This window comes from Rhinolophus sinicus, linkage group LG03 (genome assembly GCF_036562045.2).
Source record: "Rhinolophus sinicus isolate RSC01 linkage group LG03, ASM3656204v1, whole genome shotgun sequence".
In the NCBI taxonomy this organism is placed as follows: domain Eukaryota; kingdom Metazoa; phylum Chordata; class Mammalia; order Chiroptera; family Rhinolophidae; genus Rhinolophus; species Rhinolophus sinicus.
The window spans coordinates 41,757,479-41,777,748 of NC_133753.1; the positions used below are offsets into that span (position 1 = coordinate 41,757,479).

The 20,270-nt window shown below is 36.6% G+C and overlaps 1 protein-coding gene across 4 annotated transcripts in view; it reads right to left on the reverse strand.

The window, feature by feature from the left end:
* Nucleotides 1–20,270, reverse strand: part of ATL1 (atlastin GTPase 1) — a 57,041-nt gene that overhangs the window by 20,075 nt on the left and 16,696 nt on the right. For 2 of the 4 annotated variants that reach the window (XM_074327489.1, XM_019725665.2), the window contains exons 2-6: nt 15,469–15,716; nt 13,368–13,502; nt 12,810–12,914; nt 11,011–11,061; nt 8,773–8,829 (exon numbers count right to left, since the gene is read on the reverse strand). In XM_074327489.1, the coding sequence (XP_074183590.1) occupies nt 8,773–8,829; nt 11,011–11,061; nt 12,810–12,914; nt 13,368–13,502; nt 15,469–15,716 (596 nt within the window). Of the gene's footprint in view, nt 1–8,772; nt 8,830–11,010; nt 11,062–12,809; nt 12,915–13,367; nt 13,503–15,468; nt 15,720–20,270 lie in introns of all 4 variants that reach the window. The other 2 variants (XM_074327488.1, XM_074327487.1) reach the window with 1 other exon arrangement.

Here is a 20,270-nt window from a genome sequence, read left to right on the forward strand (position 1 = left end):
GGTTGAAGTGGTGAACTGCTAAGAAAGCTTGTCTTGTTTGTTTACCCACAGCAGTAACTCTATCGATTGATTGATCTATCTGAGCACTGTTTGGTCTCTTTTGGTTTTTGATTGATTGATCTAGCTATTTGAGCACTGGTTAGTCTCTTTTGGTTTTAGTATATCTGGCAAAGTGTAAGAAGCAGTGACATCTGCTGATAAGACTTATATCCCTTTCCAGAATTTACAATGGAGTTCCCCAGTCTATGCCCATGGGTCCTGAGAGGAACAAATTCAGAGAAGAGAAAAATCAAAGCAAATAGCCTAATCACCATACAACACTTCAATTATCAACCTGACCAATTTTTTTTTTTTTTTTAAGAAGACAGAATCTAGTAGGTATTGAAAATCATATAGAAGATTGTAAGCAGGGACTGGTTTTATTCCAGCTCGCCTCCTGTCCCCACCTTCTTCCCCAGACCTCAGGGGAGAGATCCATACTCCTTCACTCACAGCATACCATCATCTCTCCATGCAAAGGCCCCCTTTTGCTTTACTTTATATTTTTCCCAGATCCCCACTCCCATTTCTCAACTGTGTATGTAGAGTGTTTTAAATCATCATAAATGGTTATCATGTTATAGATCGCAAATTTTTTTCCTGCTTAATTCAGTATGAATTTTAATATTCTACTCATGCTACTCTATATGCTTCTGGTTAACTGCCTTTGGATGTTGCCAAATATTCCAGAGTATGCTTTTCACTATAGTTTATGTATCCATTTTTCCAGTAATAGGCACCTAAGTTGCTTCCAACTTCCCACTACTACTTAATGCTCCCATGCATATCCTTATAGATTTCCCGTGCCACAGAATGGCTGCTGTAATCTGCACTTTCACCAACAGGTCCTGGTGTTCCCATTGAGCCAAATCCTAGCTATCATTTGGTATTAACCCCATGTTCTACTTTTTGCCTGTTGAATGGATGTTAAGTGGTATCTCGTTTGAATTTTTATCTGATTATCAATGAGACTTGACATCCTTCAAAATATATTAGCCATTCAGGTTGCCTTTCTGTGAACTGTCTATACATCTTTTGCCTATTTTTAAACATTAGAAGTTCAGTTTATCATTTTTGAATATTGTGGCATTTTTAAGACTAATTTTTAGAGCAGTTTTAGGCTTACAATAAAATTGAGAGGAAAGCACAGAGATCTGGCATATACCACCTGTCCTTACACATGATGGCCTCCCCCTTAGCAACATCACTCACCAGAATAGTACTTTTTTTTTTTTTTAACAAGAATGAACCTATATCAACACATCATAATCACTCAAAATCCATAGTTTACCTTAGGGTTCACTCCTAGTATCGTACATTTTATGGGTTTGGACAAAGGTATATTGACATACATCTATCATCATAATATCACATAGAGTATTTTCACAGCCTTAAAAATCCCCTGTGCTAGGCCTATTCATCTCGCCGCTTCTCGCTGCCCCCTTCATCCCTTGATCTTTGTCTCCATAGTTTTGCCTTTTCCAGAATGTCATATAGTTGGTATCATACTGTATGTAACTTTTCAGATTGGCTTCTTCCGCTTAGTAATATGCACTTAAGGTTCCTCAATTTCTTTTCATGGACGGATAGCTCATTTCTTTTTGTATGGATGTATGCAGTTTATTCATTCATTTACTGAGGGCATTTTGGTTGCTTTCAAGTTTTGGCAGTTATGAATAAAACTGCTAAAAACATCTTTGTGAAGGTTTTTGTGTGGACATAAATTTTCAACTCCCTTATGTAAATACCAGAGTGCAATCGCTGGATCATATGGCAAGTGTATGATTAGTTTTGTAAGAAAACACCAAACTATCTTCCAAAGTGGCTGTACCACTTTTACATTCCCATCAGAAATGTATGAGAGCAACTGTTATTCCACATCCTCCTTTGTGGAACATTTGGTGTTGCCAGTGCTCTGGAATGTGGCTCTTCTAATAGGTGTGTAGTGGTTCTTTGTCTATTTTTGATTGGCATAAAAGTCAGTTATTTGCAAAATATACCAGGGTTGCCAAAAAAATGTATATACATGACTTGTATTCATCTTTAGTTATTGGTATATATTGAGTATTACAATTTTAATAGATTTTTCTTTTCTTAAAATGTGTATACATGTGTTTTGCACCCTCTGTATTAAGCCCTTGTTGACTTTTGACATTGTCAATATCTCCTATCAGTCTGTTCACTTTGCTTATAGAGTCCTCTGATAAATGGAAACACTCTATTTTAATGTAATAATACCCCTCAAGTTTTCATGACATGGCTTATTTTTTGAGGATCTTAGTAAATAAGTGTTTCTTCACCCCAGTTCAGAAGGATATTTTCCAGTATTTTCTTCTATTAGGCTAATAGTTTTAACTCTCATATTTAGTTCTTTAGTCCAACTGGAACTTACTTCTATACACCTACATGGTGTTTAGAAGAAATCCAACTTTTTCTTCAAATAGTGAATTAGTTTTTCCAAACCCCAGCTATTAATCCATCCTTTTTCCACTAGTGTATTACACTACTTTTGTTGAATACCAGGTTTCCATATATACGGGGATATATTTGGAAGCTGTTTAGTTTCACTGGGCCTTTTTCTTGTATCTGTGTGGGACCACACTACTTTCATTTCTATGGTTTTATAATGTATATTCAATCCTCCAAATTGGAATTCCTTTTTGAAAACTGACTTAAACAAAAATAGAACTTAATTCTTCCCTATAAGTTACAGAAAAATGAGTTGAGTTTCTTTAAAAACTGGTAATTTTAATTGTAATTGTACTGAGTTTATTGACTAATTTGGGGAGAATTAAATTCTCTACAACATTATATTATATCTCTCTGTTTTATACAAATCCCCCTTTATGATCTTTAATGGAGCTTTGAATTTTTCTCCATTAAAGTCTTTACACTTTGGGAGTTAATTAACAAAGCTTTTTTTTTTTTTTGAACGGTATACTTTTTTAAAAACTTGTATTTGTTAATTGCTGGTTTCAAAACATACTACTGATTTTTTAAAGATTTAAAGTTTTTAATGACATGACACCTATAAAATAACATATATGTATATTATTAAGTACATTAATAAAATGGACACCTGTGGATCCACAAACCCACTTAAATAACTGAACATACCAATAACATTGAAGCTTCCTGGATGGCCCTCCTGATGCATCCCCATTTCTCCTCTCTAGTGGTAACCACTCTCCTAACTTTTGTTTTCAATATAGGTTTATCACATATGTACATGTATTCTTCAACAATATGCTGTTTAGTTTCACTCATTTTTGAACTATATTAAAAATGCCATCTGCTGTAGCTACTCTTTAAGAGGCAACTTTTCTCACTCCACATTATGTTTTTAAGACTGCTCCATCTTGAAGCATGTAGCTCTCACCAGGTTCTTTTATTTTCTTTAGAGTTCTGCTATTTTTTCTCTCTTAATTTGTGCTGATCACAAATTTTCTGTCTTCTTTTCTAATATAAACTTTTAGGGCTATATTTTTTTTCCTCCACGTACTATTTTTATTATAGCATTTAATTTTCAATATGCACAATTTTTAAAGCATTCGGTTCTCAGTATTTTCAAATTTTTCTTATGATTTTAATTTGACCCATGACTTATTTTTGAAATGTGTGTTTAAATTTCCAAAACATACTTTTTAAAATGAACACTTTCTTATTAACTTTTAACAAAATTATTCTGTTGCCACAGAATGAGGTCAGTATGAATTCAACCCTTTGAAATTTGTGGAGACATGCTTTGTGGCTTAGTATGCAGTAAATTTTCATAAATGCACCCTGTATTCTTAAGAACAATTTGTATTTTCTATGTTAGGTACAGTATTTTATATTAGGTTGGAGCAAAAGTAATTGTGGTTTTTGCAATTATTTTTAACCTTTTAAACCGCAATTATTTTTGCACCAACCTTATACATATCCCAGTATTTAATAAAGCAAGTTTGTTAACTGTATGTTTCATATCTTCTCTATCTTTACCAATTTGCTATTTATTTGACTGATCAGTAGTTAGGAAACCTGTGTTTGAACTGACCCATTTCCTCTTATAATTCTATCAATTGTTTTCTTTATATGTTTTGAGGCTTTTGACATACAAGTTTAAATTCTTACATCTTCCTGAAGATATGAAGTCAACTTTTTATCATTATGAAATTCTTTATTCTAAATAATTCTTATTCACTTGAAGCCCCATATTAATATAGTTACCCAAATTTCCTTTCACTTAATATGTGCCTGGCATATCTTTTTCCATACTTTTATTTTCAAATGAGCATTTTTATGTTTTAGTATGTTTCTTATGAATAACATATAGCTGGATTTTTCATTTTTATAGAAACTAATCTCTTTTAACTGGTAATTTAAATCTATATTTATTGAAATCATGAATACATTTGGACTCTACCACCTCGCCTTCTACATTCCTTTTGTCCCACTTTTTCCTTGCTTCTCTTTTTTTTTCTTGTCCTCTTTAGAGTGATTTCAATATTTACATGTTTTATTTGTCCACTTCTAATACCATTTGCACCTTCTACAGCCCTGGATGTAATATTCTCTAGTTCTATTATTCTTGTAGTAACCCTTAAAATTTTAATAACTACATATAATTTTTTAAAGTCTAGGTAATTTTAACACTCCTGTTTGATACAAGGACCAAAACTTACATGCTATTTTGTCCAGTATTTTGGTTCTGTCTTTTTTAAGTGTCATAGATTAGAAATTATTACTTTACATATAACAATGTTTGTTTACATTTGCTCATGCATTTGCCAATTTGTTGACTCACAACTCATTCTTGTATTATTAAGAAACACCCTTTTGTCTCTAGTAATGCTTCTTTTCTTAAAATTTACTTCATTTGACATTAATGTAGCGCTACATTAGCTTTCTTTTGACTGATGTTTACATGATGATACCCATCCCCTCATTGGCCTCCACCTCCCCTGGGATCACAGCAATTTTTTACTATCTTGTTAATCATTCAAACAAATTTTTAATTTTCTTTTTTTTTGATTGTTGTCAGAAAGAAGGTTAATCCAAATGATCTAATCTTCTATTACTAGAAACTTAAGACATTCATCCCTTATTTCTTAAGAATATTTACTATGCTCATATGGTAGTCTGCCTCCGAGAAGGCCCCCGAGATCCCTACTTCCTAGTATTCCTACCTTTGTTTAGTCCCTTCCCATGCCAGAGTTAGTCTGTATGACCAGTAGAATTTGGTAGAACTAATGTCTTCACTGCCAAGATTAGATTGTAAACGGTTGCAGCTTTTCTCTCTCGGCTGCTCTCTAGCCATGGGATCATTTACTCTAGGGGAAGCTTCTTGTGAGCAGCCCTATGGAGAGGTCCATGCGGCGAGAAATTGAAGCCTTCTGCCAGCAGCCATGTGAGTGACCTTGGAAGTGGATCCTCAATCAGGTCTTCGGAGAATGTCTCCCTGGTCAACTGCTTCAGCACGACTTCGGAAAACACTCTGACCCAAAACCACCCAGGTTAAGCCATTTGAGATTCTTGACCCTCACAAACTTTGTGAGGTAATAAATGTTTATAGTTTAAGGATGCCGCAATAGATAACTAATATAGCTGTAGGGCCAAGGCCAGGAGAGCAGTTTCCAGGTTCTGGGCCTCACTGGAAAGGTGCTGGTTTAGTTATTTGATGACCATCAGCTGTAACCAGTTGGCCATCAGCTGTAATTAACAGGCCATTAGCCACTATTGTTTTGTATAGTAACTGCCATAGCTATGTTTGTAAGGGCAAATTGCTGTTAGCAAGCGCGTTTAGTAAGCATGGTTAGCAAGCCTGGATTGCGGATTGCGGATCGTGTGGATCCCACTTCCTGTGTCTCACCCGGCAGCCAGCAAGAATATAGTGGTATGAATCCCCTATCCATGGCTCCATTGTTGTTCCTTTTCGGCCTCACTATATCCTGCGTTTACCTGCCGGGAGTGGGAGCTGAGTCCCTTCATTATACTTGGCACAGTGAGCAGAGTCTCAATCAGCACGGGGAACAGGAAACGCAATCTGCCTGGGAGAAATATGACCCCTCGGTAAATTGGTGGTTCTTTCGAGCCTCTGGATGGCTGTGGGGACAGAGCCAGAAGAGCAGTTTCCAGGCTTTCAGCCTCACATGGAAAGGTGCTGGCTCGGGTAGTAGATGTCCATCAGCTGTGACTAGTTGGCCATCAACTGTTACCGGGTAGCCATTAGCCACTGATACAACTGCCGTGGCTACGCTAGGGGGGTGGTTGGTTGGCAGAGAAGCGGACGTCGGATTGCGCATCATGTGGAGCCTGCTTCCTGTGTCTCCAACCCAGCCGTCAGCGGGGCCAAAGTGGTATGAACGCCCTATTCATGGCTCCATCGGTGTTCCTTTTTGGCCTCACCATATCCAGCATTCTCAGGCTGGGAGCGGGACCAGAGACCCCGCATGACAGAGCGGAACCAGACCCTGCATGACAATGGCACACCATCCTTTTGGCCACAGCAAGCATCGCCTGCCTTTCGGTGGTCTGCTGCTGCTGTAGGCTCCTCGAGTTGTGGACATCTTACACCGGGGCCACCAACCACTCTGATACCTGGCGTGGCAAGCAAGATTCCATCCAGCCAGGTAAGAATGATGTCTGACTCTGGGCAAGAGGTCATGTGGCCTCCACACAGTGTATGGTGCCTGGTGGCCACTATTCTCAGGAGTTGGACCCCCATGGAGGGGTGGAAAGACATGGACAATTCTCCAACCAGCATAGGCCGGAGAAAGCGAAGGTTGTTGCGGCTGTGGGCTGGGGAGTGCTTGCTGAGGGAGCCCAGGTGCGGGACTTGCAGTCCCAGGAGGAAACGCTTGCTGAGTCCTTGGTGAAGGATGCGGGTGAGGTCAGGGTCGTCCCTCACCCCCAGGTTGGGGAGGACTTGGAGCCCTCGCCCTGCGAAGAGGGCACATATTGTGAAGCCAACGCACAGCCCTGGCGAATGACTGTAGACTATGGAGAATTGAATAAGGTGATGCCACCTGTGCACGCTGTAGTGCCTTCCCTCCCTGATTTGATGGACCACTTGACTGTTTGCTTGGGAACATACCACCATATAGTGGAACAGGCAGATGTTTGCTTCCTGTGTCTCACCCAGCTGCCATCAAGAATATGTAAGTACCTTGGCTATAAGCCACTATTGTTCTAGCACAGTACCCTGAGAAACCCTGGCTGTGCCCAGAAATACTGGTGGTATCCTGGGAACCCGAGCTGTGCCCACGAAGTCTGGTTGTGCCCAGAAAGCCTGGCAGTACCCTGAGAAACCCTGGCTATGCCCAGAAAGTAGGTAGACATCGAGGGACACCCCCTTGGACATTACTTGAACTGGACTGAAACTATGTCTCTTGAGCTGGGTTCCTGGCACAGGGCCCCTTGTGAAAGATGCTGGTTGTGTAGATTGTGAGGCAAGACCCAGGAGGGGTGGAGTGTAGGGTCAACGTCCCATAGAGCAGTTTCCAGGCTCTCGACCTCACATGGAAAGGTGCTGGCTCAGGTAGTAAATGGCCGTCAGCTGTAACTCGTTGGCCATTAGCCACTAATATAACTGCCGTGGCTATGCTAGCAAGCGTGGATTGTGGCTAGCCAAGTGCGGTTAGCAGCGGATTGTGGATTGCGGATCGTGTTGATCCTACTTCCTGTGTCTCACCCGGCCGCCATCGAGAATGTGGTGGTGTGACTCCCCTGTCTGTGGCTCCATTGTTGTTGCTGTTTGGCCTCACCATATCCTATGTTCTTGTACGGGGAGCGGGAGCTGAGTCCCTGCATTATAATAGCTTATTTTAAATTACTTTTCATCTGAGCCATTAATTCTACTCTGCCCTTTACCAGTTCAGTTTCATTGTGTGTTCACATTCCCCTCAGGCCATGATCCATCTTGGCTGGTGATGTGCATAGGACAGAGGGGCTACATTCTAGGCCTTAGTTTGAGCACCCTCTAATAAGCCTAGGCTGAAGCTGTCATGCTTCAGGCGCACAGTCTTTGGCATTTAAATATATACCTTCTCCAGATAACTGCTTTCAAGGGCTGTTTGGCTTAGTTATAATCTCTTGGTTGTTGGTATAATATAAAATAAGGGTAGAAGAAGAAGGGACCACACAAGGGCCAGACTATCTGCTTATACCACCTAATCCAAGCTCAGGCATTGCCCTGATGTTATCCTGCTGTCCCCAGCAAAGGCTGAGCTGGTTGTTGTACTTCTGATACTCAGTGTAATGGAGCAGGTAATGGTTCACGCACGTCAGTGTGTAAGCAAGAAAAGGGGACCTCCAAAAATCTTGCCCCCGTCCAATATCCTGTCTTTGGTGCTTGGCCAGCTTTTTCTGTGGCCTGCAACTATCTTCCACTGTCAAAGGAGTCTTCTTTGTCTGTTTTTAGGTTTTACGTTTGACAAATTGATCAATTTTCTTTTGGTCTCTTTGACATCTCAAGGGTTGGGTTCAGGGGAGAAAAGGTGATATTCTAGCAGGCACCAAACTATCTCATTCATCTTTTTATTTTCTCACTTGTTTTTTAAAAAATAATTTGTTAAATTTTTATTTCCCCATTTCCATTTCCTCCTCGCATCAAATACCATTAAATAGGTATTCAAATGAGCTTCTTAAATGAAATAAAAAGAGAAACATGACCCTCTCAATTAATTAAAATACCTGCTTATGGTCTTCAGGAAAATTTAATTAAGAACTTACCATTATTTTACTCCAACTCACCTGAAATGGCTTCAGGAATGTTTCCTCCATTGCCAGTCTGCCATACTCAGTGAAAAGCTAGAAGGAAAATCACACACACACACACACACACACACACACACACACACACACGCAGAAAGAGAGAGAGAGAGAGAGAGAGAGAGAGAGAGAGAGAGAGAGAGAGGACTTCAGTATCTGTAAAGTTTTACTTCTTGGCTTTCTTCTATTTATATTTTCCCTCTAGCTGTAACATAATACTATATTATTAAGAGTATAATAATCACTTTAAGGAACTAAGTATTAGAGAAAAACAGAACTACAGTAATTAGATATTTTAAAATTAAGGACATGAAGTATATTTTAAAAATAAGTTTCCATTTTAAACCTAACACCTTTTATATCTAGAATATGGGACAATTTTTTTGTAGGGAAGATGGGGAGAAAGAAACATATTAAATGACCTTTCAAAGTGGAACTTGCGTAATCAGACCAGAGAGCCATAAAGTATGTAGCATATATTTGCAAAAGTTGTTGCCTGAGGAAACTTAATGGCACAATGGACTGAATTATTACAAAGAAATATAGGCATTTGGCTTAAAATGCAAAAAATCAAACACACTGCTGTCTCATGTTTTTACTGCTCCCAATTGAGAGGCACCATAGCAGTTTTTGTGTTGCCAGAAACGTAAGGTTTTCGAGAACATAGACCTGAGGGGATGACTGTGATTTGGGCCTCTGGTGAGAGCTCCACTGTGACGGGCTGAGTCGGCTTTCCCATATGTACACAGAAAACGCTACTTCATATACCAGAGTAACAAGCAACAGTGATTTCTCAGAGCTGGGGAAGAATGCTGCCACAGAGGATGCCCAGCTCTTGCCCCTTTAGAAGAGCTTCCACAGGGCCACTCTGCCTTTCCTGTGGGAGCTATGGGAATCTAGAAAGCAAAGGGTAATTACTAGGCATCTGATTAGAGTGCTTAAATGAAAGTCTGGGATGTAATGTCTAAAAGGCAGCTGGTCCAGAGATTAGACACTCTAGTTAGAATCATCTACTAACATAAATTGAATTCACAGTGTTTATTTGAGGAAGACTGAGATATCATTTACTGGAAATTTTTTAAATTATGTCAAAAAAGATAATTTACTCAATATCAAAGTCCAAAATCAGTCCTTTTTCAGAAATCCCTAAACTGGTATTGAATGGTGCCATGTCATTAACTTGGAAAATAATTGGCTCAGTTATGACACATGCCTGAAGAAGTAATTGCACTCCTTATTATAAGAAACATCTAACAATTATTCTGCATACTGCCTATTTGTCATAAGTGGTCAGTGTGATGTACAAGAAATACATTTCGGAGTAATGCTGGGTGGGAACTCAAATGATATTTTCAACATCACAGATTACCCCACTTTATCATCCTTTGTTATCTGTTAAATTTGTACATGGTTCTTATTGCCAAGATAAAATAATACATTGAAAGCAAAATATACTATAAAATATGTAGAGTTGAACTATCAGAGAAACAATAGATAGGCATTGCTATGTAATCAAGAATCACATGAATTTTAAGAGAGCCGACAGCATTACAGAGATGTGAACTATCTTTAGGAAATATCTAATCTTTTACTTATTCGAAATTTAAATGCTGCTTGGAGAGTTAAAAGAACACTGAGCCCAGTCAGATGACCACTGTTTTATTTCCACTCTACCACTAATTAACCACATGAATTTAGGCAAGTCACTTATTTCTTTCAGCCAAATTTTCCTTATGTATAAAATAAGAAGTATAAATTAGGTGTCACTGAGGTCTCTTTTAGTCTAAAACAGAATTCTTTGAGTTTACCATCAGATAGCCCCTCATACTTAGGTATCTAAAGTGGTCCACAGGAAAAAATGTCTGGCATACAACTGTTATCATACTAACAATTAACTCCCTGACCTTAAGACTTCAACTTCACATTTTGGGTCATTTTTAAACCTAAGATGCTTTTTCCACTCTAATTTGCCATATGTTTTCACATACATAGGGCCGATAGCAAGTAGATATACAGAAACAAAAGAATTTAAAAACTGAATTAGAAAGAACATACCCATATAAGACTGGAATAAGAAATCTGGTAATAGGACACCTCCATTTGGTTATGTTTCTAAATCTTTCTGAATTGTTAAGTTTTCCAAGTAAAGAAGATCCGACAAATCTGCTATGTATGCTCAAAAGATGACCAGATGTTAATAAAGAGCATAAGCATTGTTACCTGGAGGTGCTGAAGATCATCTTCCTGGACATTTTGGGATAAGTTATATACCTTGATTAAGAAATAAAGTTAAAGTGAGAAATAATTAACATCAACCTAAGCACTTACTTTGTCATTCTTTATTTTTCTAAATATCAATTATCACAAACTTGAACTCTCTTATACACATTTGTGCATAATGATATTTGTAAGACCTTAAGAGAGGAGTAAAAGAAGTTTGAGAAACAATAAACAATGTACAATGATCATAAAATTGTCCCGGAAGTGCAATAGCCACCTGCTCTGGAGGCAGAATATTAAAATTACTTTATGAACCTAATTTAATAATTAGTCAATAAAATACTTCTTCTTACAAGCACACCAAAATAATGGCAATCTAAATCTAAATAACCCATACATAAAACTGTTTTGAAAAATTATATTGACTTCTTCACAATTGATTATTGTGATTATCTTAGTTATATTTACATAAAGTTTCACCACATGGAAGTTAGGTTCTGAACATCATGCTCACACCCTTATGCATCTGCATTGCTTCATGAACAGCTCACTGTATTAAGGTGATATTTTTGGGCGGGACTTCAAATAAAAGTTAAGGCTGTGTATATTTTTATGTACTGATATAAACAGTATACTTTGTGTAGCTATTTAAATAACTGATTGTTTCTCAGATAATATCAAATAGTCATTACTAAGAACTTAGATTTTTTTCAGTGAGAATATTTAATGTCTTCAGGTAAAATAAAAAATAGTAAATAGTAAATATTAAGGCAAAGTCAATCTGATTTTAATTGGCTTGTATATGTGGCTTATACTGTCAATTACGAAGGAATTAGATATTAAGTCAGTATTTTAAAGGCTCATTCATTTAAGAAGTATATTGTTAAAAGCCAGTCAATCGTAGGTTATAATCATAGCTTTTTATCATAGTCTTTTATAAAATAAAATAAAATTCAGTCTTCCTTCAATTCACCCTCTCGTGGTTGTCCTAACCAAACATGAGGCCCTCACTGCCGATTCACTAGCTTCATTCTCTTTATCCACTTATAATTTCAGCCTGGACTTACTCATCGTAACCACTTTGCCTTCACTACCTTTTCAAACTGTCTTACCTTTCTTTAATGGTCTGTTTCTGGTCTACTATCTCTTCTTGCTTTTTCCAGTAAATAGAAACTATTTTAAAATTGTTTTAAAAATCTTTTACGTTATGTGTTCTCTAGTTATAGTAAAACTCTCCAAGGACCTTCAGGATAACTTATAAAGCCTACAATAACCTCAAAAACAATACTTAAAAAGAAAGAAAAAGAGGAAAGGAAAGGAAGATAAAAATTTTTATAAGAAGACATTTACTTTCCTAAATGTATATTAAGATGTTTTAAAAAGCTGTGAACACATATAAATGTTGTTTACATTTACATATGTTTCTACTTGCTATGTAAAATAAAAATTTACATTTATAAATCTCGTTTCACTAAATATAACTTATAGGTGGTACCAATGTATCTGCATACATTATTAGATTTAATATTACTGAGTTTATTGCGGGCTTTAAACAGAAAAAATTATCAATATGATAACATAAGCTTTTCTGACTAAAGAAGGCAATTTTAAAACTGATCAGAAATTACATTATAGTAACAAAAACAATTCTACTCTTATAGAAATCATAAGAACTGGTATGCTAATTGAGCCAAATAATTTCTGTTGTTTGTCTCATTCACACACATATGTAGAAATACATATTTTCATATTTTTAGTTAAAGAAATATCCATCAAAATGGATTTATTTTATGCCATACCTGTATTGAGCTGATCATTGTGCTAAGGGCAAATACCGTGGCTGAATCTCTCAAAGTTGACTGACTATCGAAGGTTCCCTGAGTATCCATCAATAGCACTGCAACCTACAGGCAATATCAAAGTGTATTGATATTTTATAGAACATGTAGAATATTAGGGTTAACACAAAGTTAACATTATAAGAACTAAAATAACATGAATAATGAGTACTTTATTTTTTACATGTGTTATTAATGCCACAGAAAATAAAAATACTACTAAGCTGCCGAATGCTGTAATGATTAATTTTCACTGGTAATGCGACATAACAGAAACAGCATTGAAGCAAAGTATAGATGTTAGCTTGCTTATCTGTTCTTCTATCGTCTCTGTGATTTTTGCCCATCTTGATCACTAGAAAGGTTAGTAAGGAACATGCAACGTAATGCTACCCACTTCCCTTTTAAACTTCATATAAAATGGCCAAAAATTAGTTTTCAAAAGAGCCCTTTCGAGGATTCTGAAAAGTGGTAACTGTTGTAAGTGAAATATCTATTTTCTTTAAGTTGACAACATACCTTTTTACCATCAGGTTTATTGATAAGGAAGACTTCACTCCATATCTGTATTCCCGTGGTCTCTCGTTCAGACCCACCTCTCCATGAAAAACCAGTCAATGGTTCATTGTAATCTCCAACCCAATCAACTGATTCCTATAAATTAAGACAGTCTATGGATATGTGGTATGGTATTTTCCATTCATCCATTCTGGTTTGTATCCCGCTCAACTCTGGTCTAAAGGAAACAACATATTCACATCTACTGTGTTGATATCATTACTTATTCATCCAAAAAGTAATTACAGAGGAGCAACCATCTGCCCCATTTTATGCCAGGTTCTGGGGATACAAAGATATTCCAGACCAGAGGAAGCTCATAGCCTAACATGGAGATGGATGTGCTAACAAACCATTATAGTGCAATCTATGCATGCCAAAATGGGATTGTATATTAGGCATAAATGCAAGCATAGGAAAAGAAATAACTAACTCTGGGTCAGGTAAGACTTCAGAGGAGAAGTGATGTTTGAACTAAGACTTGAAGATGCTTAGGAATTTTCCAGGTGAGCAAACCTGGGGAGGGCATTCCAGAAACAAAGATATGAGACATGTTATATTAAAATATAAAGACTAATATACACAAATGCTTTAGTATTTGGGAGGAGGCAGTGAATAGTGGGGGAGAGCACCTAGCAGTAGGTGCAGAAAACAAAAACAAATCTTTTACACTTGAATCTGAGCAAATGCTATTTAACACAAGCAACATGACAAGTGGTTTTGACTATTTCACTCTAATGTTTAACAGTTAATACTCTGAATATCCCTAAAACTACAATCTCAAAGAATGTAAAGTTTACAAATTTTGTTCATTCGATTTTCCCACCTGCATTAAATAGCATACTAATGTTGATATGCTAGAAATAGAGCACGATAAGAGTTTTGCTTGCTTTCAAAGTCTGAAGTATTTTAGCAGTTCTGGTCCTGATTCGTTTGAACTGATGCTAAAGATAGAAGATGTTAAAGTTGACAAGACAAAATTGTTCAAAACTAACCCAACTAGAAAAGATCAATCCAAAATGGATAATTATGGTATAATTACATTACACAAAATTTCTTTGGGTAGTGTGTCTGTCTATTCTGCCTCAACATCCGTATTTGTATCAGAATTGCTATGGGTAAAAGGTAGAAAAACAATACTGATATGCTCTCTACTCCCAACCCTTGGTTCCAAACTCTAATCTCCTATTTATCCTTCTGCTTTTGCTTTATCCTGGGTCCTTTAAAATCTCATTTCTGTGCCATACTTTTGTTTCAAATGTTATGACACTACTAGTTGCCTCTGGGGGTGGGGTAAGGGTGAGAACTGAGTGGGAAAAGGTAAGAGAACTTTCTGGGGTAAAGGCAAGATATACTCATAGAATTGGGGATTACACAGGTATACGCATTTTCAAAAAAAATAAGCAAATGTATACTTAAGATTTGTTCATGTAACTATGTAAATTTTACAACAAAAGAAAAAACCAAATACTGAAATATATAATAATGTATACTGAAATATTTATGGGGAAGTACTTTGATATCAGCAATTTACTTTGAAATGAATAAAAAAAATAAGATGGAGTGACAGACGGAAAGAAGGAAGAATAACTGGAGATACACGGGATAAAGCAAGAATTTAATATTAATGGCAGAATCTAGGTAGTGGATACCCAGGTGTTCACTGTAAACTTCTTTTATTTTTGCTGCTTGCTTGAAAAATGTCAGAATAAATGTTGGAGAGAAATAATTTACAAGAAAAAAGTTATGACAAGTTATTTGACATTTTAAACACAGCATATGAAGTTTACAATCTTATCACTATGCAGTGTCTATTTTTAAAAGAGTAGAAAAATAAGTTACATTCTAAGGGAAATGTAGCAAAGTGGCTTCAGACAAAATAGCCGATATAGTTTGGTGCCCAAAGTGCCAAAGTTGGAATTACACCATATAATTTTTTTAACTAATTCATATTTATGGTACATAATAATAGAAATATTGGAAATTTGGACACTACTAAATAAAAACATAAAGTGACAGAAGCTTAGCAACAAGAAACCTTTTTGAAGCACCCCTTACATACCTGGTTGTACATGTACCTCAACATGAAGTCCATTAGGAAGGATTTTCCTTTTCTAAATGCTCCAGCAACAGATACAGCAACGACCTCCTGGTCCCTGACAGCCTCCGAGAGAAGGATTCGATTTAGTGCAGCTTCATCCAACTCAAAGGAATGGTCGTCTTTGACAATAAGGACTTGGACAGGGCCTGCCTTCTTCACTGGCTCCTCGTCTTCTGAGCTCCATTCATATGCCTTTTCTGAAAACCCACCTGCTAAATAAAAATAGCAGTTTATTCAGGTAATCATCTCCAAATACCAATAAATGCATGTGTACCTCTCAAACATCTGAAACAGGAGCACAGTAGAATTAGAAATGCTCATTTTAATGACATACATTAATGCCATTCACATCATATCTCAGAAAGATTTACATCTGGTCTTTCTGATCATGTGACCAAATGAAACAATTTTATTTTCGAAAACTCTTTAAGACAATGCAGCGATCTCTGCTGAGTGAAAAAGAAAATCAAAGCAAAGGACTTTTAGAGCAGAGGAATAAAATGGCTTTAGTTGACACTTTCTTCACCCTTTAGAAATAAGTTTATCTATTCACATGAAAAAGGATTGCAATACTTTTTAAAGCTGAACATACACAGGAGGAGATGCATAAAGGGACTCAGAATCACATATTCTTGAAATTGAAATAAATCTCTAAAGCACCTAGTTCAGCTCCCTCCAATGCACACATTGATCTACAAAACCCTAGACTCTTAATTGTCTAAAATTATAGCTCATAGCAATGGAACTTACAGATAATTAAATTGGGTAGGACCAGATTACAGAGGATCTTCAAATCATGGCAAAGAGGTCTGGAAATAATTCAATAAAAAAATAAGAAACTTTGGAAAGTTATTTTATATGGAGATCTTACCAAAAAGCTGCCTGACCCTAGGAAATTACTATACTTCTCTGTTTCTTCATCTGTAAAATGGCAACCACTAATATTATGTATTAAATAGGGTTGTTGTGAAGATTAAGGGAGTTACTATATGTAAAGTGCTGAGAACAGTGCTTGGCACATAATAAGCTCGTAAAGGTTTAGCTATCATCATCACCACCACCACTACCTTGGGACTATTGACTGAATTCAGTATTCTTGGAAGAAATTCTGCATACTTTTTATAAATTTGTGTGTGTGTGTACTTGTGTGTTTTCAGAGTTTTCCATTAAATTGTCAGAAATGCTATTTTTGACAGCAGTCAACATTTATTTATTTATATTAGTTTCAGGTGTACAAAGCAATGTAATAGTTAGATATTTACACCCCTCACAAAATGATAACCCCCCCCATCTACTGCCCACCTGATATCGTATATAGCTGTTACAATTCCATTGACTATATTCCCTATGCTGTACTCCACATCTCATGACTGTATAAATTAAATTACAGTTGACATTCAATTCAGCTTCAGCTTCAAGTGTACAGTGCAGTGTGCAGGCATCTACACAGTGTATGAAGTGGTCTCCCTAATAAGTCCAGTGCCCATCTGGCGCCCTATATAATCTTTACAACATTATTGATTATATTTCTCAAACTGTATGTCATATCTATGTGACAATATTGTGGCTACTAATTTGTGCTTTCTAATCCCATTACCTTCTCCCCATCCCTTCTCCTGTCTAGCAACCATCAGTTTTTTCCCCCTATATCTCTGAGTCTATTTCTGTTTTGTTCATTTATTCTGTTCTTTAGATTCCACATATAAGTGAGATCATATGGTATTTGTCTTTCTCCCTCTGACTTATTTCACTTAGCATAATATTCTCTAGGTCCATCTATGATGTTGTAAATGATAAGATTTCATTCTTCTTTATGGCTGAGTAATATTCCATTGTATAAATGTACCACAGTTTCTTTATCCAATCATCTGTTGCTGGGTATTTTGGTTGTTTCCATGTCTTGGCTATTGTAAATAGCACTGCAATAAACATAGGGTGCATATATTTTTTCAAATTAGTATTTTGGATTTCTTTGGATAGATACCCAGGAGTGGAATTGCTGGGTCATAATATAGTTCTGACAGCGGTCAACTTTGAGAATTCATCTTTATTACACAAAAATTTTGGAACCCTAGACATTGGCATTTGTGCTATATTACAAAACAACTTCAGTGTGTTCAGTGACAACTTCTTCTATCTACTGTATCTTTGTAATGTCCTCCTGCTTTGACTCTGGGGTCAGCCACGTAATATGCTTTAGCAGACATGCCTCTGCCATTCACCATGAGAATATCTCTAGGCTAGTCTGGTGCTGGATGAGAGAAGCTTGGAACAGGGGCAAACTGCCCAATCCCAGCCAAGCTCTGCAGCAAACTGACCCCCAGTCATGTAAGGGAACTAAGCCAAGATGAACAGTTGCCTAAAACCATTTCAACATGTGATCCATAAATGCTTATTGTTCTATGCCCCTGAGGTTTTGTGACTGTTCATCATGCAGCATAATAGGCAATAAACAACTGATACAGCCTATAACCCCTTCCTTTAGAAAGGCAATATATTGTAGTGGTTAAAATCACAGGTTCTACAAATATATGGTGATGGAAGGAGAACTGACTCTGGGTGGTGAACACACAATGGGATTTATAGATGATGTAATACAGAATTGTACACCTAAAATCTATGTAATTTTACTAACAATTGTCACCCCAATAAATTTAAAAAATAAAAAAAAAAAAGAAAAGAAAGAAAATCGTAAAAAAAAAACAAAAAAAAAACACAGGTTCTGGAACCAGATTGCTGAGATTTGAATCAAGGCTTCCCCATTTCTTAGCTGTGTAATTTTAGGCTAGTTGTTTAACCTCCCTGTGTATACCTTATAAGATTGCTGTAAATAAATATATGCATGTATATTGTACTATATGCATGTATACATATGCATGTATATGTATTATATACCAGCCACTTAAGATAGTGGCTGGTATATAGTAAATGCTATTAATATTATTATAGATTTAGGAAACTAAAGCCAAAGATGTACCTGACCTTGCCCAAGAAAAGGAAATAGAATTTCTTCTTTTTTTAATTTTTAAAAACTTTTTATTGGGGAATATTGAGGAACAGTGTGTTTTTCCAGGGCCCATCAGCTCCAAGTCGTCATCCTTCAATCTAGCTGTGGAGGGTGCAGCTCAGCTCCAAGTCCAGTCACCGTTTTCAATCTTAGTTGTAGGGGTGCAGCCCACAATCCCATGCGGGAATTGAACTGGCAACCTTGTTGTTAAGAGCTCATGCTCTAACCAACCGAGGCATCCAGCCGCCCCTATTATCCGTATTTTTGACACATGAGAAAATTAGGAATTGGATTAAGTAACTTTCCCTAGATCACACCCACTAGGAAGTGATATACCCAAGTTCACCTAGTGACTGTCAATTTGGGATTAGATCCCAGGTAGCTAAATTTCATCCCAGACCTTTCTGCTGTAACATTCTGCCTTTTTTGTGCAAATCAACTAACTCTTGGACAACACATAAATGGGTTCATTTGCTTTGTATCAAAAGAACAGAAAGTCAAAACACACACTACCAATTGATTCCTCAGATCAGATAGATGACCTATCCTTAAATAATAGTAACCTCAAATCAACCCTTAATATTAATATTTGAAACAAACTGGGCTCTTAAATAAGCTAAGTTTGTGAAATATACTTAAATAGACATTCTTCATTACGTCTATTTGATAAGTCTTACAACTAAAGAATAACAAGGTAATTGTATCTCTTGGTATAATTTTAAATGAGTCATCAGATCACATTGATATATACATATATATACAACATTTGTAACCACATTTATATATACATATGTTGCTGTTCATCTATAAAAATAGTACTATTGAAATACTGCACATCTAACATGCAATTTAGTTTTTCATTAATGGAGACAGACATACAGAAATACGTCCTGAACAATAGTACAAAGCATCTGGAGACAACAGAACCATGTCCTACAGCCGTGAATCAGAGTTGTTCTCTCTGCAGTTAAGAAAAATGGATTTTATATCCAAAAGATAATAGCTTTTGTATTGTCATATCACAGACACTGAAGTTAGAGTCTTCGTTAAATCCCAGCTTCACGCTAACATGTATATGAAGCTGTGAAAATTATTTAACTTCCCTATGGCTCATTATCCTGTATCTGAAAAATGAGATTAAGAATGGTACCTACATCAGAGAGGCTTTGTGATAAATGAAATAGTGTTCAATAAGTGAAGAGAGAGACTGACAAATAGTATATGCTTCATAATGGAGACCACTATTCATAATATTCTCTCTTCATATTTGATTCCAGTACTACCTGCCCACCTAATTTCAGCCTCAGCACAAAGGCCTTCTTGGAGGATAGCAACTATACATTTTCTTTGATGAAGCTCTTTGCCCATGGTGTAGTTGTGATCTGACTACACAACTGATGTGAATCAGGGACGCTGGCTGGACATAATATTCTGGATAGAAAAACATCTTTGGAGCTGAAAAACAGACCACTTTCTAAAGACTGAAATAATTCTCTAAGATTGTTTGTAACAAACTACATGTATGCAAGATAAACTGTGAACGGAATTTCTGGGTTGTCATTTTTTTTCAAATATTCAACTTCACAATGTGATGCAAAAAATTTTTTTCTTAGTGGCTGTACCAATTTTTCACTCTCCACCCACTCCCAGCAATTTATTAGCCATCCTATTGAACCATATCCTTTCCAAGATGTGGTTATGTCTGACTTCTTAATTTTTGTCAATTGCATAGATATAAAATGGCATCTCATTGTGG